A 24,385-nucleotide genomic window follows, 5' to 3' on the forward strand; every position below is an offset into this window, starting at 1 on the left:
TGGTCTGAATGAAGAAGGGGCACATTAGTACGTTTTAAATAAATTACTGTGCTCTGATGGAGTTTACTCAGTTCTGAAATGTTTGTGGAAAATTATTTTAAAAACTTGTGATTGTAACTGTCATATGTTCTTGTTTTTTTAAACATGTGTGGCCCTGACCCTTGTGGGTGAGTTGTCAAATTAATTGGGGTTCTGACTTAGCTATATTGTCAAAGATTTATGAGAATCAAGTGTAGTAGGGGTAGTCATAATGCTGATTGGTTGGTGCTCAGAGAAGATGGCCTGGTGGATAACAAGAGCCCCTCCCTCCCCAGCCCGACTTGCTGACTCCCCCTTAGTGCCTAGGGGCTAGAGTGGGCTGAATGCGTTTTTACAAGGTGTCTCTGTAAGAGTTGGTGAACCACCCTAGGTTAGATACAACCAGGCTTGAATGTGAATTAGTGAATTGTCAGCATCTCTGGGCACAGTCCTGGAAAATTAAATGATCATACTGAGCGTTAGCATCTAGCACAATACATAACATGAATGCCAGCACCGCGGGAAAGGAAAGTAGGTTAGATAACGTGCACACACAGTAACATTGTGCTCATTAAAGACAAGTTTTCACATATGGCAAAATGTAGGTACATGTTTGCACTCAAATGCCATGTATTGATAGAAATACATTTTTAGGTGAGTTCCCCTAGGACCCTAAAGTGCACTCTGGAAGATTGCCCTAAACTATGTGGTCCATTTGTACTCTTGCTCACTGGCGGACTTTGGTGGAGGCAGTTACAGTTGATTGCCGGAGTCCACGGCCAAAGCACTTTGGATGCAGGGTAGTTTACAAGCCGGGTAAGTCTGCACTCTTCCAATTGTGAAATATGCTGGTGAGTGGCTGAGTGGCAGACCCAACAGGTGAGGCCTCAACACAACTGGAGATGGTGGGCACTGTAGTGGCAGTGGAACAGGGTCCATACAAAATTGAAGTATTCAATAATAACTCCTATCTAGACGGGGAGTCAGTGAAACAGTTTAAGAGAACAAAGGGTCCAGTAAATGAGAACCAGCAAAAAGACTCTTTAGTGGCATAATAGCCTGTATGGGTGGACAAACCCCAACATGAATTGTCAACCGCTGGAACCCCCTGAGAGCCCACATGTTTTCCTAATTCAGGGAGGGCTGATGAAGTACATCTGTACTGGATACAGAGTGGAGAGTCTAAAATGATGGGGCTTCGTATCAACACAGAGATTGTAGGTAGTTTATTCATCACAGCTCCTCTCAGCACCACGATCCAACAGGCACAGAATCCTGATCCTTTAGCAACATTCCCTTAAGGTTCCATGAACAACAGCCTACCTCACTTAAAAACATACTGCTGTAACATCTCCCTCCTTTGATAGTCTTAAAAACATTGTAATGTTATCATAGAAAAAAAAGTAATAATAAACACATACTATGTAAAAGAATGAGCCTTCAAGAAATTACAATCTCCAAATTCATCTAGATATGAAACACTATAAAAACAAACAATATTCATCACAAAGCCTTTTAGGTTTCTTAATATTTATCTGACCCTTATGCCTAACAGACATATATTATCTCTCCGTTGTAACCTCAAACTCTACATCAGTCAGACAATGAGCTGCCTCAAAACATACTTTAACAACTCTATTTGTGTTCCACCATTCGCGTCCATTCACCCTGACAGCATTCCCTTTAACAACTTCCTCTTTCACAGAACTCATGAATTTCCCTTGAGTACACGTAGTGGTCCCTTGATCCTCATCCAATCTCCTACCACAATCTTTCCTTCATACTTTTTCACAACAAGTTTTATGTCATAGGCCTGCTCCCAGCCTAATATTCCTGAACTCTTGGCATCATTAATTTGTCAATGACAATGTTCATGTTCTGATGCGGCACCCCATTTTTTTCAACCATGCATGATAAATTTTGAAAGCAGCTATTTGCCTTCTCATAATTTTAAAAGGACTGGTTTCCAATGACCCCATTGGGATTTGTACGATACGACTGCAACATGCTATAAACAGCCTCTAGAATATCCACCTTGTTCCTAATATTGGCTTAGAAAATTAGACATCTCCTTAGACACAAACTGAACTCCTATGTTTGACATCTATTCCCTCAATAAATCTTCCCAACACTAAAACATTCTAAAAAAGAAAAAACATGACTGCTTTCATGTTAGGTTCCTCCACAAACTCAACTTCTCACCAGTTGCTGTAGTAATCCGCTAATAAAAAAAACATACTATACAAACACATAAAAAGGATCAACAAAGTCAGCGGCTACCTTGAACCATGGACCTTCAGGCAATTCCATCAATTGAAGTTGTGGAAAACCAGTCTTAAAATGCTTTTCTCTACTCAGACAAATCTCAGAACTCCTAACTGCCTCGCGGACCTCAGCATCAATTCTTGGCCATCAACATATGGAACATATCTTCCTCTTGGTAAAGGCTTGTCCAAGATGACTCTTGCATCCAGCCTCAATAATTCTCTTTCTCGACGTTCTGCAATGAAAAAATGTGTACACCTCATAAACATTCTATCCATTTCAAGGGATAATTTTTCAATGAGCCTAAAGGATGAAAACTACTTGACAGTGAACTTTCTCTAGGCCATTCCTCCATAACATACTTATAAACAATCAGCCAATCTTAATTTTTCCCCAGAGGCTCAAACCACTCCTTCTCAATGAAACTTCTCCTATTGGCGACATCCACCACAGCAATTAAACATAAGCAATAATAGGAGTATTATCTTTAATAATACATCTTCCCTGAATTTTATCTAGCAGGTTGTGGTCTGTCATAAGGATACATTTTTACCCCATGCAAAACATTTAAATCTTTCCTCAGCCCAGCAACAAGCTAACAGCTCTTTTTCAATGAGAGAGAAAGATCATTGATTTTGATGTAGCATTTTGATGCAAACCCTACAGTCCTATCACGCTCACTTTCCTGGGAGATCATTGCTGCCAGACCACAGTTACTGGCATAAACTGTAATTCATTTTATTCCATTCAAATGTCTTGCTTTTCTTGTGCTGCATTCTCAAATTCTCAGTTTTATAAGCAAATTTTTGTATAAAGTTCAAACAGAAAATTACGACACTTGATGTTTGTCAACGAGCACAGGCACCTGGTGGTTGTTGTCAACTAGTCCCGGCAGCGGTTCTACTCCTTTTTAGGAAATCACATGCTTCAGATACTCCATTGAAGTCTTAGCAAGTTCACAATTTTTAACATTTGCAATTATCCCAGTATGCTCCAATTTCAAAAGCACCACCTCAAATTTCTGTCATGTTTTGGGATGTCCATAGCTGCCACCAAAATGTCATCTTGAAACTTGACCACACCCTTCAATCCCTGCAAAATGCTCTCCAATGTCCTTTGAAAAATGGATGCCAAGATGACAAAATGAATGGCATCCTCTTAAATGAGAAAGTACTAACTGGGAAAATAAATGCTGTCAAATGCCTTGAAGGTGGAACAAGTTCTACTTGATGATTTGCAGATGTAGTAGTTTTATTGAAAAATCTGGCACCTGCAAACGTAGTCAAAATATTAGCAATGCATGAAAGAGGATCCAGATTTCTTTGTTTAAGCTCCCTTTGGTCAATGCAAATTCTCAAATGTATATTTGTTTAGAGCTTTGACCAGCAGCAATATCTACAATGAAGATTCCACTGGCTCAATGACTTTGTCTTAAAACATTCTTTTGAGAACATCAGCCAAATCTTCCCTGACACTGAAAGGTACATTTGTCAATTTGATATTTACCATTCTTGCTCCTGCCTGGATGTGTATCTTGTGTTTGAGCCCTATTATGTTTCCTAGCTTCTCACATAATACAGATTTGAAAGTCATAACACAATGATTAATCCTCAAGTCTGTCTCCTGAGATACCAAATAAACTCCCTGGTAGCAAAGTAATGAAAAACAACCCTGGGTGATACAACCCTAAAATATTCTGCCCCTTCCTAGGTGTGTTCACCTTTACATCAATGCTCTTTTCTTTGAACTTCCATACACATTCAAAAAGTCCTACAAGATCAATCTTCTTCCCTTCATATGACATCAAACACTATCAGGTGGTTCTAGTGCCATATTATCCCATATTTCCATGGACACCTTTTCAATTATCATTGTCATTCTAGCCCCCCACATCTTTTGACAGGCTCAAAGCTCTATCAGCAACACACATGTCTGTATTTGGATCAATACATTCCTCATCATCCCATTTTATACCAAGATTAAGGTCTATTGTTGTACCTTGACCTCCTTATACTTCTTCAACTTTATCTTGTTCGCTTATGCTACTTACTTGCACTGGCATACTTCAGTGAAATGTCCTAACTTCCCATAATTCTTACATGTGGGATTCTTAGCTGAACCTGGGCATATTTTACTGAATGTGAGGGGAACCCACAGCAAAAACACATAGGGGCATATTTACGAGCTCAAGTGCTTCACTCTTGTAGCACACAACTTGGTGCAAGCGAAACGCAACGTTTGTCATTTTGTGTATTACATTTTACTATATTTTTCTAATTCACCTTGTGATTTTTATTGTTTTGCATTTTGAATATATTACAGTTTGGGTGCTGCATACATACTTTACACATTGCCCTAAGTTATGACTCTCTGCTTTGTGACATAGCTACCAGTGGGTTGAGCTAAGGTTAATTTGGTGACTTTAATCACCCTGATAAGGGTTGTGATTATTCCTTGAAGTAGACAGTCACTCACCCCAAATTACAATCTGATATCTTACATTGATGTACAGCAGTAGGATCCAGGACATGTGCTTTGCAGTACCACACGGTGATTTAAGTTGAAATTAACAGCAAAAATGTACTCTTAGAGTTTTTAATTGGCTTTTGGTCTTAATGGAATCTATTTGTGCCCTCAATTTTTGCACCCAAAGTTTTTGGGAACCTGGGGGTGAATCTGGCCAACATGGAGAGCCTTAATATGGCAGAGTTGAGGAGCATGTGAAACAAAGAGGACTGCAGATAAACAAACAATCAAAGAAGGAAGATTATCACATTGCCCTCGGAGCCTTGGAGGACGTCCACCAGCTACAGTGTACTTGAGAGAAAAATGAGGATGATGATGAAAGTGAAAATGAGGAAGACATTGAGGAAGCCCCAGTGCCAGAGAAGTTTTGTTCCCAAAGAGAAGCATCACTTGAATTGTCCAAGATAGGGAGCAGTCTACTAAACTCTGGCTCTGGCAAGGCACTAGGCCCAAACATTTGGAGGACACGCACGGCACAATAAGTATTAGGCAGGTGAAACCCTTTGATGAGTGAGGTGTTCCTCTTGGAGCATTAATTCACCCTAATATTGGCACGGCTCATTTCAAGGACTCAATGCAAAGATGCAAGTAAAATCTGCACTTACAAAATGAATGCATAAAGTGTGAGTTTAGTGTGCTGTGATTATTGATAAACATAAGGGATTTTGGTTTTTCTGAAGACTGGGGGCCAGTGTAGGGGCTGAACAACAGCTGAAATATGTTGAACTACATGATGCTGGAGGAATAACACTCTTACACATGTTCAACTCATTCTAACCATCTACTCGACCCTCCAGTAATAAAGTATTACCATTTTTAAAGAGGGTCTGAGAGGTTTAGGTCTTAATTATGAATCTCGCACTATCCCCACATAAAGTACTTCCTGTAATCGGGGAGCCCATTCATCACTAAAATCATTTATGATAGAGGAGGCAGCCCCATGATGAAGCCTGACACCTATGTTGGAGTATGAGTGATCCCCTTACTATGTTTTGAAACTTTTGTCATCATGGACACGTCTACATGAGCTTCAATGTCTTTCTCCAATAGGGTAATTTCCTCTGGGCACGTTTCTCTACTACCTGTGACATCATCGGGGAGAGTCAGTCAAAGATTAGGACCAAACTCAGCAGGGATTTTTGGTTGAGGTCTATCAAGGGTCCAGCATGTTTAGGAAGAATGTGATTGTATTCCACAAAGTCACTCACTGCACCCACCTGCAGAGGGAGCACCGACCTCTTTGTGAAGCAGACCATATATTGCCTTCACTGTGACAGTGGAGTGATGGCTTCAATCGCCACACTGCCTTTCAATAATAAACTGCCTCAGGGCAACAAGAGTTCATGGCTGCCCTGGGGGTAGCACATTTTCTGTCATAGGGTGCACTATCCCAGTGTATCTTGTTTAGAAGTGAGCTGCTGCCAGTATGCCCTTTAAATATTATGACTCCATGGCCTGCATTATATATAATGCCCTGGGCACTGTGTCCCCCTTTTTCTGCACCATGAGGGCTGGGTAGTGCAGGTAGGGGACTGGCTGCTCCATGAAAGCCAAACTGGCTGCTTTGCATGGCCCTCAGGGTGGATACAAGTTGGGCACTGCCCTTAAGGCAGATGCGAGCTTGCTGCTGCCATTGGGCAGCACAAAATATGTAATAGGGTGGACTATCCCTCTTTCTGCAGCAGCAGCACAAATAGAGACAATGTGCATGAAGTATAGCACAACCCCTGATGCACTCTTCTCTGCATTTGAACAGGACACATGGGAGGATTACACTTTTTGTGGAAATGTTACAGATAAGCACTACCAGAGTTTTACCACAATTTTTGAACTTTTCTTGGTCAGCTGAACTGTCTGGTGAACTGTAGGTATTCCCCAACACACATGATATCAAAGGCCAGAATTTTCAGTAAAATACAATGTGCAATGTAGTGTGCCAATATATTCCATCAGAGTGCTGAAATGTAAAGGTGACTATTTTATTTCCACAGGTGAAAAGTCTTTATTTATATCCAGATGAACACAGCATCATCAAAAATATCAAAAGAGGGTTGGTGAGCCTCTTCCAGATCCAACTGAATTCTGGGGCCGTCAATGAGGTAGGTCAACTATCATTGCAGCATACTAGATGTTTTTGAGTGTTACTGGGCGTCAGGTGTACTTATGTGGTATTTGTGCAACGTGAACATGGTCATAAATGCAGTGGAGTGCTGTTCGGGGTCAAAGGCAAGGACACAGACAATGAGTGTTTGAAGGGAGAGCTTGGTTCTGAGAGTGGAGGTACACTGTAACTTTGAGATACATAGTATTAATTAAAGGGGTGTTCTTCTGCTCTGCCCTAACTTGGAGGACGGATGGAGCAGTCTCTTGGATCCTTGGATATAATTCTGAATCCTGGGTGCATAAATGCAGAAGGCCTGTTGCCTTATTTTTTTCCTCTATTGCACTTCTATTTATCCATTCGAAGGGAGTCGTGGCTGAAGGTGTGGCGAGAGCCAGCAGAGGTGGTGAGCTTACCAGCAAAATAGGTATGGTGCCCGTTGTGAAAGCTTTATAGATCATGCAGATGTTTTTTTAAGTTGGTGCACGCTGGCTAGTGGTGAAGGAAGAAAATGGAGATCCATCAGTTAGAGGCCGGAGTAGTCATATATATGCAGGCCCTTTTTGAGAAGTGCCTTCACACTGGGCAATGGGGTTTAAATCCATCCAGGTTTAATAATCGTAAAGTGTAGTTAGAATATGGAAGGACATGGTTAGGTATGAGAAAGCATGTGTGTCATGTGGAGGGAGTATGTCAGGGTTATTCACAAAAGTTTTGCTTAGCAGTTCTACCTTGGAAACACTTGTGAAGTTACTCAAAAAATTGTATTAACTGTGCTATCAAGGTGGCAAGGTGTAGAAAATACTCCCAGATTTCATAGAGCGGTATCTAAAGTAGACAAGAGAAAAATGAAAAGAGACTGAGGCAGGAGCACTTAGTGAATTATCAGGTCCTAAACAAAAATATAGAATTGTGGTGATTCTCAGCCAACAACAGGAAGGTTTTCCACTTCTGAGTTCCAAGTGTGCCAAAGACAACAAATGTGAATGAATATTGTGGGCCTGATTCACAAAAGTAAATTTATATTTTTGTGCTTTAACTTTATAACTACAGAGTCTCCGCACATAAAAAGAAGGAACGGTCCTAGCAGTCGTAAAGATACAGCCCTGTAGGCACATCAGGGGTGACTCCTCAGTGAGGGCATGCCGCTGTGCCCTCTCCAATATACAGATTTGTTGCCATAACATATTAAGAGAGACCATGCAGGGAAGCAGAGTTGACCCACCCCAAACTAAAGGCACCGGAAAAGCTTTTCTTTAAACAAAATTTGAATAGAAATATGATGTGGTAGGAATGAGTTCATGTAATGAGAGTTGCCACCGCAAGAACTATTATTCTCAGTAAAAGACCCCCAAAATCATACCCACAAATAGCAAGCCTTCCTTGAGCCACCTTTTGATGTTCTTATGTCTTAAATGGTCTCTTAAATAAAGATGCTGGCAGATACTGGTAGTTGCATTTCATTAAATGAATACCAAATCTATCTACAGGAGGATGTTTCTGGTAACTGCAAAGTTACCTACCAGGCCCGTCAAAACCAAGTAACCAAGATGAAGACCCTGGACACCTGTAAAATAACAAAGATTGGATTTTCAAGTCACAATAAGGTACAGTTCTGTTAATTGCTATTTGGAAGCATATGCCAGGTTAGTTGTGCTGTGATAAATATTTCTACAGTGGCTAAGCTCATCTACTCTCCCAGAACCCTCACCATCCAAGCACAATATGGGGACATAATGCCATAAGCCCATCTTCATGTGGGATATTGGTGTATAATGATGTAACATCAAATGTAGCCAGACGAGTATCATCACCAAATGTGTAGGTTTGGTTTAGTTTTGCAATAATCTGAAGGAAGTGACTGATATCCTTAACAAATGATGGAAGTTCCTGTACAATGGGCTGGAGGTGCAGGTCAACAAATGAAGAAAGTCTCTCAGTGGCTGTGTCAATGCCTGAGAAGATGGGGTGGCCAGGATTGTTCATTTTGTGAAGCATATAAAATCTCCAAGGTCTTGGTTTGGGCTGAACAAGTATATCTGCTGTTGTTATATCAATGAGGTTTAAGCTCCTGTACCTTACAACCATGTCCTTAATTTTGTTGTTCAAGTCTTCAGTGGGATCAGTTTCTAAAGGTTTGTATGTGTTTGTATTTATTAGTGGCCTCATTCCCGCCTCAATATAATCACTTACTTTCATGGTAACCACTGTCTGCCGGCTTTATAATGACATCCATTCTCTGTTGAAGGAGGTGGAGAACTTTTCTTTCTTCTAGGGTAATGTTATCATATAGGGTAATGTTATCAAAAATCCTTTTAGTTGTTGATTCCTTTATGAGTTTGTTGATGGATAAAATGTATGTATCAAGAACAGGATTTCTACTACATTCAGGAGTCCATGATTTGGGATGGCGGCACTTCTTAAATGGATATGGAAGGTTGCTTGGCAGACCAACATTGGTATTATTGTTAAAGTATTCTGCAAGTCTGCATCTTCTCTCAAAGGTTTTAAGTCTCTCACAATGTTGGCTGTATTATTGTCCTTAGGTACAGGACAGAAATAGAGGCATTTGCTCAAGGGGTTCAATTCACCTGGTGATAGGAGCTCTCCAGTCAATTCAATAACTATATATATACTTATTGAATAAACAAAGGATATGGGAATTATAAGTAATTCTTGTAATAATATAACAATAAATATATACACATATATATATATTCAGTGTTCAGTGCGAAAGGATCACACCAATGGCTCCGCACTCCAAGGTGAGCTATGGTTCATTTATTCAGGATGTCCTGTGAACAAGGCTACGCAATGGCCAAAATGCGTTGGGATTTATCAAATCCACCATAGCTGTTATTTGCTGAATAATTTAATCATTGAGACGAATTGAGGCAACCCGAACAACTAACAATAGATGTCAACGAATGAGTATAATCGAGAGAAAGAATTGACAAGAACAATACTCTCCAAAAGAATGAATGTTGAAAGTTGTATACCAACTGCAGAGTTGAGAATAAGATGTAAGTTGGAGCAATAATTCGGGAGAAATGTGAGAATGGGGAGATACAAGCTGTGAGACGCACTGGCACCAATAATGAAATTTTACCCATTACCACTAGGAAGGTAAACACAGTGACGTAGATTGGAACAAGCCCACTTGGGCAGAATGTGAGTACGAAGGACGTAAGGAATGATTCCTTCCACAATGCGATATACTGCTCATTGACTGCTTCATGTGTGAATTTTGAAAACATAAGTTGTTCTCATGGTTAAAAAACAATAATATTGTTGAAATTGGAGTATAGGCCACCTAAACATTTGAGAGCATACCAAATAACTAAGGGGCATATTAACGAGGACGGCGTTAAAATTATCAGCGGTTTAGCAGCAGGAAACTGCCAATAAAGGGGCGATAATGGGCTTGATAATATGCCCTGGAGATTTCCAATAGAAGCCCATGTTCACACCAGAACATGGACTTCTATTGGAATTCTCAAGATCATATTATCAAGCCCATTTTCGCCGCTTATCACCAGAGATGCGCCGCCCCCCGACCAATGGGAGCCCAAGCGCCATACAAACCACCAAATGAGGGGAAACCACAAGCTGGGCGGGAAAGCGCTGGGGGGGGGGGATATAAGCACGGCTTCCTCCAGGTAAGCTCCTATCTTCTGGAATGGGGGAGCAGCGTCGGCGAGGAAGTTTTTGTGTGGAAAAATTTGCTACCTGTATGATGATCGAGGATGCAGAGCTCTGCCCGGTACCGAGCCCGTCCAGCCGAGCACTGGGCTGCACCCTGACTTCGGACTTCAGCCGAGGGTGTGAGCAGGAACGTTACTTCCGGCGGCTAGAAGGAAGGACGACCGGGTGCCTACCCCGGTCTCCAGTGCCTTACCGGAACAGCCTGAGCTCGAGGAAACCAGCGGAGCAAGTCCAGCGCCGGTAAGCTGAACATCATAGATGCGGCCCCCTTCGAGCTGAAGACCGGCAGATTCAACGAACCCTGAGGGTTTGAGCAGAAGCTGCACCCCGACTACAGCCGATGACCTGGTGCCCCGAGGGTGTGAGCAGAGGCGTTACCCCCGGCGGCTGGAAGAAAGGACGACCGGGTGCCTACACCGGCCTCCAGCACTTCACCGGATCGGCCTGGTCTCGAGAAAACTCAGAGCGAGTCCATCTCCGGTAAGCTGAGCATCGTTGCCTTTTAGCCCCGATCCCATTTGGTCAGCCTGCCAGCGCCAGCCAGCGGAGCATGGGAGGAGCGGGCAAGCGAAGAGCTGCAGGTGAATCCAGCCTCGCTCCCGGTCTCGCGGCCTCTGCGGGTCCAGCGCGCACCCCTGTGACGACGAACACGTGCCCAGCGCGCTTAAAGGGACAGGCGCTGTATCTGAAGCGAAATTTGCAGGACAGAGACGGGGTCAGCAGCGGAGGCAGCAATAGGCGCAGGAGCTAATCCTCCTCTTGACCTCACGCGCTGTTTAACGGACGCACGTCATAACAAAGGGGCAGGCTGCTGTTGTGTGTTATTGGAACAGTAGAGCAGCTGTCCCTGTCAACAGGGCAATTTTAGGGCTAATCAAACGTGCTTTGGTGCATAAAAGCGGTGGCAGCACCCCACCCTGGTTATCAGAACATTGTGTTGGTGCATTGTTTGGCGGCAGCACCCCGCTTCAGTGATCTCAGCAACTCCAGCCGGAACCCTGCATAGGCGTAGCTGGGAACACACCTCTACTTGGTGCAAACAGCGGGCGGCAGCACCCCGCCTTGGGCATTACTGCAGCAGCACAAAGAATGGTGAAGAGAGGGAATAAACAGCAGCAGGAGGATCTCGGTGACCTGCTGAGAAGGATCCCGGCAGCATCGGAGGTCCATGGGAGCGACTGGCTTCAGCCCCACTTGTTGGACTATGCCGACGAGGGGACTAGTAACCAACAGCGGAACCGCATCAGCTCACCCGCTGTCAAGAGAAAAAGGTGGGCTCCAGCCAAACTCACGGAAGCAGCAGCTCCCAAGAAGGCTCCCCAGAAGAAGGCCCAGCCACCTGTAGCCAACACGGCAGCGGCGGGACCAAGCAGGGGGACCAGGGAGATGGCAGCGAGTGGTGAGCATATCAGTGCGATAGTGCAAGAATGTTTTAAAACTATGGCGCCACTGTTGTTAAAAAGTTTAGGCACGCAGGGTGCGGGGCGGCGGGAGCCCAAGCAGAAGGGAGACAGGGGGGCATGCAGGGAGCAGTAGCGACAGGAGCATTGGCAGAGGAGGATGTTTCCGGGTTGCCTTGGCACCTAATAGACTCAGGGCATGCACATCAGAACTCATTAAGGGACCTGGGCGCGCAAGAGGCCAGGGGAGATACAGGGTCACCGTTAGCAGCTTGGGGGGGCACAACCACACCGGGCAACATGCCCGCCGCATCCCAGGCAGCAGAACCCTACGCGCAGCCATCACCTGGTCCAGCATCTCTCACCACCAGGGCCACAGGTCTAGCGAGCCTCATACCACTAGCGGTCAAGGAGAGAATTTGGAGAAAGGAGTTTATCGATATTTTCTCACTGCTGGAAATACAACTAGAAGGGCAGGACCTGACAACATGGGATAATAAAGATGAGGATAAAAGGGAGAGGTGAAGGGAGCGTGTGAGAAGTTGGCCTGGTATATGATGTTCACTAGTTAAAGTGACCACCTTGTACCATGCCAAGCAACCCTTATGGTGTGGTTGTAAGTCAACCTTTTCGGACTAGCTGCCCTAGTGGTAGCGTAGGCTAAGCAGACGTTGATTCGCTGGATGGTGCTTGCGTTAGCAAGGTGGTCACTCCCTGACCACAGGGGAGATTGGCTTCAGTCCTCTGTGCGGCAGAGCGTCGAAGTTCCCGTCTTCTTCTTAGTTTGAAGTTGATTCCAGGATGTCTGAAGTCTTAGGACACAGCTCCTACCTTTAAGCGGATTCTAGGGGCCGGACTACCTGCTAGGTCCCTCCCTAAGGGTGGGACCAGGAAGGGGGGTGGTTACACCCCCAATCCTTTGTCCAGCTCGCCCCAGGCCCGGGACTGGTGTGCCCCAGGACCTGTTTGAGCTGGCATATGCACCGAGGCTCCTTGTGAGCCTCAGGCATGTCTGGTTTCTTTCAAGCCCTACCTGACCAATACACAAAATCCTGTCTGGGGTGGTGCATGCACCTCCCCTGGCAGGAAACCCTTTGTCCACACCTCCCAAGCTGGAAGGACTCCCAGCAGCAGGAGGGCAGACTTGTGTCTGTGGTGGCAGCATCCATTTTGTGGAGCTGAGGCTATGTCTGATTTTACCCGGGTTTCAGGTACTGTACATGTCGTGTCCCTCTAGAAGGGTGGAATGCTAACCCCGTCGCCAGAATTGGCGAGGGGTTAGTATTCCAATTCGTATGACACCTTACTCGACATGTTTTGATAAAGCCAAACCAAAGATAGCATTTAACCGCGAGGTTCATAATGCACTTAAGAGTATATGGTATGACGATATCTGGAAACAGTAGAAGGAAGTTGTTCCGACCACTGCAGACAGGCTCAGCTCATGCCAGAGCACCATCTCACATGGAACCAAGCACTCTGCCTTCAGGATTGTTAAGGCCTGCCATAGGAGTGACTGATAGGTTAACATGTGTCCCATTTAAGGTTAGGTATAGGTATACTACACCTAAGTAAGAGGTGGTTACACCAACTTACCCCAGCTGAGTGATCAGCCAGTTGTGTAAAATTTGTTAGGCCAGGCCAGGGGTGGCACAATACATGCTTCAGCCCCTGGTAGGCCTTAGATACACCAATGCCCTGGGTACCTAGTGAACACTGGTACAGGGGCTCACAGGGTGATCCACTTCCAATTGGTTATGCACCTAGGGTGCATAGTGTAAATTTAGTAGAGAGAACAGCAGGCTGGGGGTCTGATTGGCAGGCCCACAGCCTCAATATGTCAAAAACCAGTGAAGCAAAAAGCAAAAATTTGGGGTGACCATAGGATAGCAGACCCTACTCTCCTACAGAGCGCAAGGAAAGAAATTTCGACAACTGGCTAGATGCATTCAGAATCATGGCCTGCATCATAGTGGAGAAATTCCCGTGCTGCGCAGCCGACCTATGGCTTTATGAAGCCAACATTCATAATGCACAGAAGCAATTGCAAGGCGACACCTGGCTAGAATATGACAAGGGTTTCAGGCTAAAAATGGAGAGGCACCCAGAGATGGAGTGGAACGAGGAAGATGTGTCTGGTTTAATTCATAAGATGATGATAGCTAAGGAGGCCAGGTCTTGGGCAGGGAGGAGCGAGCAGTCCTTTCGGGGGTCCTTCCACAATGGGAAAGGGAGGCCTTTTCAAAAGCCCAAGCAGTTCAGCGCATGGAAAGCACCACATACTAATGAGACACCAGCGATCTGCTGGAAGTTCGAGACGAACGAATGCACTTACGGGGCATCATGCAAGTTCCAACATATCTGCTCCTCCTGTGGGGGGGCAGCCGGCAGCAGGGTGCAAGCGCAGGAGGGAACACGAAGGGAGATAGGAAAGAGAAAAAGAAGCAATGAGGGACACACGGGAGCCATGGGGGGGCAAAAGGGCGTGGGAATTACAGGCTAGCATGGTCCTCTATCAACCCCCACCAGTTGCGCAAGCTAGCCAACAGATATCACAACAAGACGGATGCTGAGATTCTAGTTTACGGTTTCGAGAAAGGTTTCCCCATCCCGTTTTCAGGACCCCTCCCTCCGGGCTGTACCAGAAACCTCAAATCAGCTTTACAGCACCCAGGGGTGGTGGTGAAGAAAATAGAGAAGGAGAGGTCCTTGGGTATATTTGAGGGACCCCTCCCCTCCCACATGAGCAAGGAATTGGTGATCTCTCCACTAGGGCTGGTCTCTGAGAAAGAGCAGGGACAATACCGGCTAATCTACCACCAGTCATTCCCCTATGGCACCTCGGTGAATGACGAGATCAGCACAGAAGTATGTTCAGTGAGTTACGCACCCATAGACGATGCCATCAATCTAGTTAGAGCAGCAGGCCGAGAGGCTCTCATGGCAAAGGCGAACATCTAGTCCGCCTTCCGCCTACTCCCGGTCCACCCCTCGAGTTTCCACCTATTAGGTTTTCAGTGGGAGGAAAAACTGTATTTTGATAAAGCTATTCCAGCGGGGTGCTCAGTATCATGTGCATACTTTGAAATGTTTAGCACCTTTATCGAATGGACATTGCACGCCAGGCATCCATCGGGTGGGAAACGCCATTACCTGGACGATTTCCTTTTCACAGGCCCGGCAGGGTCAGCAGAGTGCGGCGACACTTTGGCAATATTTGTGAGCTTGGCGGAGGAGCTAGGGATCCCCTTTCAGGAGATAAAACAGTTGGCCCGGCGACAACAATCACATTCCTGGGGATAGAACTAGACATGGTCGCCGGGACATCCAGGCTCCCCCCAGAAAAGGTGTAAGATTTCATGGTAGAAATTAGGAGCCTCTGTGGGTGTGAGAAGGCAACACTGAGGGAGCTCCAGAGGCTAATAGGCAAGCTGAACTTCACAGCCAGGGTAATCCCAGCAGGCATGGCATTCGCCAGATGCTTAACTCAAATAACGTGTGGGCTCACCCATAAGCATCATCACGTAAGGCTCGGGCGGAAGTCAAAAAAGACTTGCGAATGTGGGACACTTTGCTGACAGACTTTAACGGATTGCTGATATGGAGGGAAGGCTGGGTAACTAGCAAACAGATTGCGCTGTTCACAGACGTTTCAGGCAGCACAGGCTTCGGGGCACTCCTGGGCATAAAGTGGTGCACAGGTCAGTGGCCTAGCAGCTGGCGCAGGGTGGGCATAACCAACAATATCACCTTTTTGGAGCTATTCCCTATCATAGTCTCACTCCCAGTGTGGAAGCAGGAATTACAAAACATGAAGCTGACACTATGGTCTGACAACAAGGGGGTAGTACAGGCAATTAATAGAGGAACAGCCAGGTGCCAAGATACACTATGATTAATGCGCCGACTGGTTAAATTGCAGTTGGAAGGCAACATAGACCTGAGAGCACACCACATACCGGGGGTGGAAAACAAAGTTGCAGACGCCCTGTCCACAGCAAGGATGACAAAATTCAGTGAGCTGGCTCCTGGCACAGAGCAGAACATGACCCCTTTCCCGGGCCAGCTGTGGGACCTGGCAGGGTAGACTTATCAGAGCTGGTCAGCCAAGCACTCGCCCCGGAAGCGGCCAGGAGATATAAGACATATGTTGACACTGTAATGCGGGTAGGGGGCATCCAGTCCCTGGGCGATGTGAAGGCCACGCACAGGGCTACTGAACAATTCATACAGTGGACTTTTAACTCCCAAAAATCCAGGTCATGGGTGCAAGCCCATTTGTCCGTTGTGGCACACTACACTAAGCTGGAGACTGGAGAGGACCCCGCGGCCTCTCACTACATCAAAGCGGCAATGAAGGGGTGGAAACGTGCTTAGGGCACAAGGAGGGACAACAGGCGCCCGATAGACTACACGAGGCTAGGCGTACTATTGGGAGCACTGTGGGGCACCAAGAAGGACAGCTTTGAGCACCTCTTGTTTAAGGCTGCATTTTCCACCGCCTTCTTCGGGGCTTTAGGCCTTAGCGAATTAGTAGCGTCCGCAAGGACAGGACCAGCGAAACGCTGCTTACAAGCGAGTGATGTAGCACCCAAATCTGGGGTAGTAGAGATCCTGCTGAGGCGGTCAAAGACAGATCAGACCGGCAAACGGGTGATAGTAAGGCTGCGGTGCATTGAGGACCGGAACTGCTGCGTGGTGTGCTGCTTACTCTCCTTCATGGCAGTGCGGCCGGCTGGCGAAGGGCCCCTGTTCAAGCACAGAGACGGCGCACACCTTTGCAAGTTCCAGTTCACCGCAATCATGCGCCTCACACTCAGCAAAGCAGGGCTGCCACCGGCAGGTTTTGGGTCCCATTTATTAAAGATAGGGGCTACCACAACAGCAGCGCAACATGGGATGAATGAGGCCAGAATACAGGCAGTACGTAGATGGCGGTCACGGGCGTACCGGACCTACGTGAGGCCCCAGTTGCTATGAAACACAGAGGCTGCCAGGGGAAAATAGGGACGTTCCTCCCGTGGTCAAGCAGCAAAGTGATAATTTTATCATTCCTTCGGCAGGAAGGAGACCACGCTTGGTGTGGGTGGTGGGCCACTCGTTCATAACACGGATGCAATCCTGGTGGCGGCAGGGGGGCCACAAGCAGGAAGGACGGCCAGTGGACACCTGCATACCGTGGTTCAGCCGATCAGGAATGAGGTGAGACCAGCTGCCGGCGACCCTCACGGACCTACAGGCAGAGGCGGCTGGCATCCAGACGGGGCGTGGTCTGGCCACGCAGGAAGATGGCCGCCTGACAAGTGAGCTCCGTCGCGGGATGGACCCTTAACAGAAAAATTCCTACCTCACGTCTGCTTTGGAGTCCTCTTCTTGTGCCCTGCGACAGCCGGAGAGTGGTGGGCACGACTTGGGTGGGCTTCCGGCGATGTGACGGCGAAGTCTCCCCGGTGTTTGCTGCTCGGATGACGGAGTGGTGTGGAGCTGCGCGTCCGGCGGGGCTCGCCTGACGTATTCACACAGGCTGCTTCTCCTCCCTCCTTAAGCCGCGCCTATGCCACGAAGACCGCCTGCCCCCATGAGGCCGCGCCTTTGCTGCTACTGAAGAGCGCTCGTCTCCTCATGAGGCCGCGCCTTCGCTGCTGACGACGGGCGCCCGCCTCCTCATGAGGCCGCGCCTTCGTTGCTGACGACGGGCGCCCGCCTCCTCATGAGGCCGCGCCTTCGTTGCTCCTGACGACTGTTTGCCTCCTCATGAGGTCGCGCTTTTCTCAACCTGCCTGCAATACTTCTCTTCAGGAATGTCACCTGACAGGAGTTAGATTTTTTGGACGTGTCGTCGCTCAGCCACTGGTAGGATAACTTCCTTCTATACTCCTGTTGTGGCACACATGTCATTCGCCTCAATCAGCCAATGAGCATATTATCAGGTCAGCAAGCAATTTGCGCTTCATCACGCTAAACTGTTCTTCAAAGCTGGGAAATTTTTTGCTGCAGTTACAGTTTCGCGCCTTTTTGACTTTTGGTTACAATTGACGCTTCATGGCCTCCTTTAGCGCAGTATATATGTCCTACACAAGAGAGTGCTCTCCTCTAACGCCATTATAGCGCTCATGTCAACTCCTTCAGTCAGGCTGTGCCTTTTCTGCTTTGACTATGATTACTTTGCATTCTACAGCCCTGTTCATATTGCTGTGCATGTAGCTGTGCTTATTGTTATTACCACAAACGCGCGAATGATGTTTCATTTTATCTTACCTCTATTTGCATACCTGTGAATATAGCGACAGTTGTTATTATATTTACAAGTGTAGGCAGCGGGGGTCATTGTCTAGAAACGCGTTATAAGTTTCTTTTTGCTTATTAATGCTGTACATATACAGTTATCAGGTGTTTCTTTTGCATGTCTTGGTGTTGTTCTGCAACTATATATAAGCATTCCTTGGCAGCAAGACGGCTTTACGTTCTTTCAAAGTTTTTATTAAACATTCTCCTCAAATGCCTGCCTCTAAGCAAGGAAACAAGGCTTCTAAACCACTTCTTTTTGCAGAAGCTCTCAAGCAATCCACCAGTATGCCTACAAAAGACAATGCCTCCTCTCCTTCCGCCTCACCTCAGGCGTCGACCTCTAATGGTGGGCAGGCGTCGGCGGCAGCTTTGCAACGTATCCTGCACGAAATATCCGAGGTCAGTCGTCGGTTAGATGACATGCACCTCACAATCACATCACTAGCTGAAGAGACTAAATCTATTAAGACAGAACTCACCACCTTTCATACGAAGTTTGAATCCCTTGATTCTAGGGTTTTGGCAGTGGAGAATCGATTGGAATCTCTTCCAAATCAAGACCGGGACCTTTTACTCTTCCATAGTAAACTCATTGACTTGGAAGACAGAAGTAGGAGGGACAACATTCGTTTTTTTGGCTTTCCAGAACGCATTGAAGGGCAGAATTCCAGTGTATTTCTGTGTCGTATACTCCCAAAGCTAACTGGTATTCCTTTCAATCCACCCCTGGAGATACAACGTGCTCATAGAATTGGTCCTCCACGTGATGATCCTGCCGCACGTCCACGACCGATTATTGCCTGTCTTCTTCGTCATGAACAAACAAGACAAATATTATCTGCGGCTCGGCTGCAAGGCTCCTTTTCCTTTGAAGGTCATCGCATTTTTATGGCAGCTGATTTCTCCAAGGAAACTAATGAGCGGCGGAAAGCCTTTCTCTCCATGCGACCTCAACTGCGTCAGCTAGGTATCAAATATGGCCTATTCGATCCAGCACGCTTTCGCGTTACCAAAGATGGAGTCTCTAAGGACTTTTTCGACCCCGAGCATCTTCAACAGTTCCTGGACCGTCTTCATCCTCAAGAAATGGAGGTTCTTACTACACCCTCACAGCAAGCTCAGTTCCATTCACCCTCTAAGTCTTTCACTACATTGTCAGATCGCAACAGGCGCCCTCCTAGCAGCCCCCGACCAAGGGGAAGGGATTTTGAACGTCTTCATCGCTCACAAGAAGATAGGAAAGCTGCAATTCAATCGGTCTCGGTTGCTACGTTTTCACAAGATCTACAGAGAGACAAGTCACGGTCTCCTCTTAAAACTCCTTCGGATGCGGACTGAATAATCCTTTCACTCCTAGAGGTTGTTGTCCTTAATACTATTGGCAGTTAGCTGTAGATTCTCTTGTCTTGAGAGTCTTATTTTTTACTGTTAATTATTTACCACATTTTTCACATGTTTTGCTGTTCTTATAATATCTGCTTGTCCCTTTTTTACCTCTCTCTTTCTAGCTCTTCATCTTATTTTCTTTTCTCCTCCAACCTGCTTACTGTTATTCCTCTGCCTAATAATAATTCCATTCTTTCTTTCTTCTTACATTCATTGCTTTTCCTGTTACAATTTATTGCCTTAAATATTTCCCCAACAATTTTGTATCTATTGGGGCGTCTTGGCGCTTAATGGTTTAATTACAGTTTTATTATTCTACTTGCATGTTTCTATGTTGGTTTATTTAAACACGCATTGTATGCCTTATGATATTAGGTTACTTTACATTTAATTATCTCTGGATTCTCAACCTCTATTTTGCTCTACCTACCTTTTTATTACACCTAGGTTCTTTTCCACAATGTTATTCTGGGCTTCCCTTCTATATCATTATTACTCTCCTAATCTTTTCTCTTTTCTGTGGGGTCCTTTCCCGTGGCGGTGCTCTAGTGCGCCCAGGCCCGCGGGTAACAGTCTACGGTCTCGTGTTCTCTCTTTGCTTTTACTCAATATTTTTTAGTTCTCTTTAATATTATATCACCTCTCTAAATCTTATCTCCCTTTTTCTTCTTTTTTCATCATTCTTCTTATCGCTTTTTTCATGTATTCCATTTAAATTGTAGTTTCGTTTCTATTTATTTTATCCTTGTTTCCCTTTCTTTTTGTCATTTCTCTTCTTTTTCCTTTGTTTGGTTTAACACGTTGTTTTGTGCTCCATTCTACGGTTTCTGATATTTACGTTGTTCTAATATGGCAAAAACACACTCTCTTAATGCAATTACTTGGAATGTACATGGTCTCACCCATTACATAAAACGGAAAAAAGTTCTCTCCTACCTTCAGACTAAGCATGTAGATGTAGCCTTGCTTCAAGAGACCCATTTGGATGCTCTAGAATCAGACAAACTTTGTAGGGATTGGGTGGGTAAAGTTATACATAGCAGCATTCAACAAGATGAATCCACGGACACAGGCCCCCTCCGCAAATGTGGAGTTGCAATTCTTCTTCGCAAGTCCCTTCCGGTCACTGTTTCTAAAACATGGTCAGATGTAAATGGCCGCTATGTTTTTGCTAAACTTAAAATTGGTGATTCTCACGTTTGTGTAGGGTCTGTATATGCCCCTACAGGTACCAAGAAAACATTTTTTCTTCAACTATCCCGATTGTTGCTTGAAATTAATGCATCGCAATATTTGATTGGTGGTGACTGGAACGTGACGCAAGATTCTATTCTAGATAAAACTGGTCCATTAGATAGGGGTAATGCGTCAGATAGAGCTTTGCTAGGCGATATTGTGTCAGATATCGGGTTGGTTGACCATTGGCGTATCAGTCACCCAACGGATAAGGAATATACTTTCTTTTCGTCGACTCATGGTACGTTTTCTCGCCTTGACTACTTCCTTATCTCACAGAATGTAGTTAAGTTGGTCACAGATTCCTGCATCTTGGAAGCGGCATTGTCTGACCACTCTCCGGTTCTCCTTTCCCTAGACCTGGGACTTTCTAATCCTGGACGTAAGCCCTGGCGAATGAACATTCAGCGCCACAGAACTCCTGTTGGTAAATCCCAACTGCAGTCACACCTTCAAACTTATCTTTCTAATAATCAGGGATCCGTGACTTCCAGCAGGACTCTTTGGGCTGCTGCTAAGGCTACTTTAAGGGGTCAACTAATGCGCGATGCAGCACTCGCTAATAAGCAAAATGCGAGGAAGCAAGTGGAACTCGAACATGACATACAAACCTATTCTCGCCTATATATCACCTCTCCGTCCCTACAAAATCGGAAATTGCTTGAACAAGCCCGAATGACCTTAAACAGTCTTATTACATCTAAGGCAGAATACGCCTTACAGAAAATGAAAGGTCGACATTATGAGCAGGGAGAAAAGGCGGGAAGGTTATTAGCCGCACAGTTGCGTCAAAGGGAGGCATCTATGGCCATTCCGGCCATCAGATCTGCGCAAGGACACTTGTGCACAAAACCTCATGACATTGTCAATGAGTTCGCCTCCTTTTATGAATCTCTCTATACTTCTGATAATCGAATGGATTCGGATAAGATGACGGCATTCCTTGCGAATGTGCATCTCCCTTCTCTTTCAGCGGATGGTAAGGCCATCCTTGAGGGTGAAATAACTAGGGATGAGGTTTCCAGTGCGATAGCTGCTCTGCCCTATCACAAGGCCCCTGGTGAGGATGGGTTTCCTCCTGAATTCTATCGTTGGGCGGGTCTCAATATTATTGACACTCTACATGCTGCATTCCAGGAGGCGGATGCTGCATCTTCACTGGGTTCCCTTTCTAACAAAGCTATCATTGTCGTGCTACCAAAGCCAGGCAAAGATCCCCAGCTTTGCAGTAGTTATCGTCCCATTTCTCTGTTGAACTCTGATATTAAAATTCTGGCGCACACCTTTGCAAGTTCCAGTTCACCGCAATCATGCGCCTCACACTCAGCAAAGCAGGGCTGCCACCGGCAGGTTTTGGGTCCCATTTATTAAAGATAGGGGCTACCACAACAGCAGCGCAACATGGGATGAATGAGGCCAGAATACAGGCAGTACGTAGATGGCGGTCACGGGCGTACCGGACCTACGTGAGGCCCCAGTTGCTATGAAACACAGAGGCTGCCAGGGGAAAATAGGGACGTTCCTCCCGTGGTCAAGCAGCAAAGTGATAATTTTATCATTCCTTCGGCAGGAAGGAGACCACGCTTGGTGTGGGTGGTGGGCCACTCGTTCATAACACGGATGCAATCCTGGTGGCGGCAGGGGGGCCACAAGCAGGAAGGACGGCCAGTGGACACCTGCATACCGTGGTTCAGCCGATCAGGAATGAGGTGAGACCAGCTGCCGGCGACCCTCACGGACCTACAGGCAGAGGCGGCTGGCATCCAGACATTATGATTATCTACTTGGGGGGAACGAATATGCCAGGCGGGGGAGGAAAGCACTCCTCCACGATATACAGAAGGACCTCACGGAGGCAGCAAGGGCCTTTTGGAGCACCACCATCATTTGGTCAGAACTGATCAGCAGGAATGAATGGCGCGGGCCGAATCCCAGAAAGTGGTCGAGAACTCCCGGAAGAAGCTGAACCTCACCGTGAGCAAATTCTGTAGAACCAATGGCTTTGAAACTATCAGGCATAGGCTCATCCACACGGGCCGCCCGAGTTCTATGCAAAGGATGGGGTGCACCTATCTGAGGAAGGCATGGGAGTTTTCTGGAACAACCTGTGGGGCGCCATGGCTATAGCAGGCTGCAGATTAAATGGTTGTAGGAGGAAGGGGGAGCCGCAGGAAGACGTAAGCCTCCCTGGCGGCGTCGCGAAGAACGACGGGGATAATGATTGGTAAGGAGGCACACCAGAGGGCGGTGTGCCAGAATAGGACCACTCACCTTGGGATGCCTCACAGCTGGGTGAGTTGGCCTACCAAAAGGGGGTAGCAAACGGAGACGGCGCTCGCAAACCTGCCCCCACCCGTTGGCAAGGCACGGTAGCGAGTTGTGGCCTAAATCCGGGACAGAAGCTACACCCCCTGCACAAAGAGAGGGCAAACCCAACTGAACCAAGGAACGACCCAGAAGGGCCAAGAGACAATACAAGCCTGCAAATAAGCTATCTAACGAACTGTCAGTATAATTTGCTGGGACAAATGATTTGTGGCAAATGTGATGTATAATGATATGCATATGAGGATGACGCAAATGTGACAGTACACCAATGATGACTTATGGCATGAGATACAAATGACCACCACAGGATAAGTGTGCACGTTGGCTTATTTACAATAAGGAATACAATGAGGGAAGATTGCATTTATGTGGGAGTGGGCAAAGTGCGGGGGTTATGAACTCACAGGTGCCTGAGTCATTGCATAACTGAAATGTGTGTGCCTAAAGCTGCCCGGAACACTGCTTAGCTGAGATGTGCGTGCCTAAAGCTGCCCAGAACATAGAGTAGCTGATATGAGCGTGTCTAAAACTTCCCAAACGACCTCTTAAAGTGTGTGTCCAATGCTGTCCGGTCCATCGCATAACTGAGGTGCGTGTGTCTAAAGGTGCCTGGATGATACATACCTGAGATGTATGTGTGTCTACTACAACAGCTGTGCCTTTTATGTAGTGCTACAAACTAACAGTGTTGTAGCACTGATTGTGACAGATGTGGCTACTAACCAAGTCAATTGTGAAAGGCAGGTTTGTTTCTAGAATGATTTAATACAGACCTGAAGGTCACACAAATGTTGCTGCTGCAGGTAGTTAACAGGTCATCGTGGGAGTATGCAGGCAGCCCTAATCTTTACAGGCGAGGCACCTCATCCACAGTGTACTGTGCCCAGCTGACAAGCTGTCTGTTTAAGGGAAACGCTGCTGTTGTGCTCAGAGGGTGAGTGGGAGGGCTCATTACACAAAGGCAAAGGGAGATGCAAAACGGGCAGAAAGCAACATTAAAAACAAGCAGCGACAGGTGGAAAGCATCAATTAAAAAAAAGAGTTCTCCCAAACAAGAGATAAAGCAGGCAAACTTATGGAAACTGTAATTGGCCAGTGCTCCTAAGCCTTGACCGGAAGTGAGGTATCGGCT

General features: G+C 46.2%; 1 protein-coding gene and 1 long non-coding RNA gene across 2 annotated transcripts in view; one reads left to right on the plus strand and one right to left on the minus strand.

Moving 5' to 3' along the window:
• The window catches only part of MTTP (microsomal triglyceride transfer protein), a 277,369-nt gene that overhangs the window by 104,611 nt on the left and 148,373 nt on the right, over window positions 1-24,385 (plus strand). The window contains exons 4-5 of the mRNA XM_085635746.1: window positions 6,801-6,908; window positions 8,401-8,517. Coding sequence (XP_085491872.1) covers window positions 6,801-6,908; window positions 8,401-8,517 — 225 coding nt within the window. The remainder of the gene's footprint in view (window positions 1-6,800; window positions 6,909-8,400; window positions 8,518-24,385) is intronic.
• Window positions 1,230-11,258, minus strand: LOC146866348 (uncharacterized). The gene is made up of 2 exons (XR_014970867.1): window positions 10,640-11,258; window positions 1,230-2,518 (listed from the first exon to the last, which is right to left on the minus strand). It is a non-coding gene; the product is annotated as an uncharacterized LOC146866348 (long non-coding RNA).

The sequence above is a fragment of the Triturus cristatus genome, chromosome 2_1, assembly GCF_964204655.1.
Source record: "Triturus cristatus chromosome 2_1, aTriCri1.1, whole genome shotgun sequence".
NCBI lineage: Eukaryota > Metazoa > Chordata > Amphibia > Caudata > Salamandridae > Triturus > Triturus cristatus.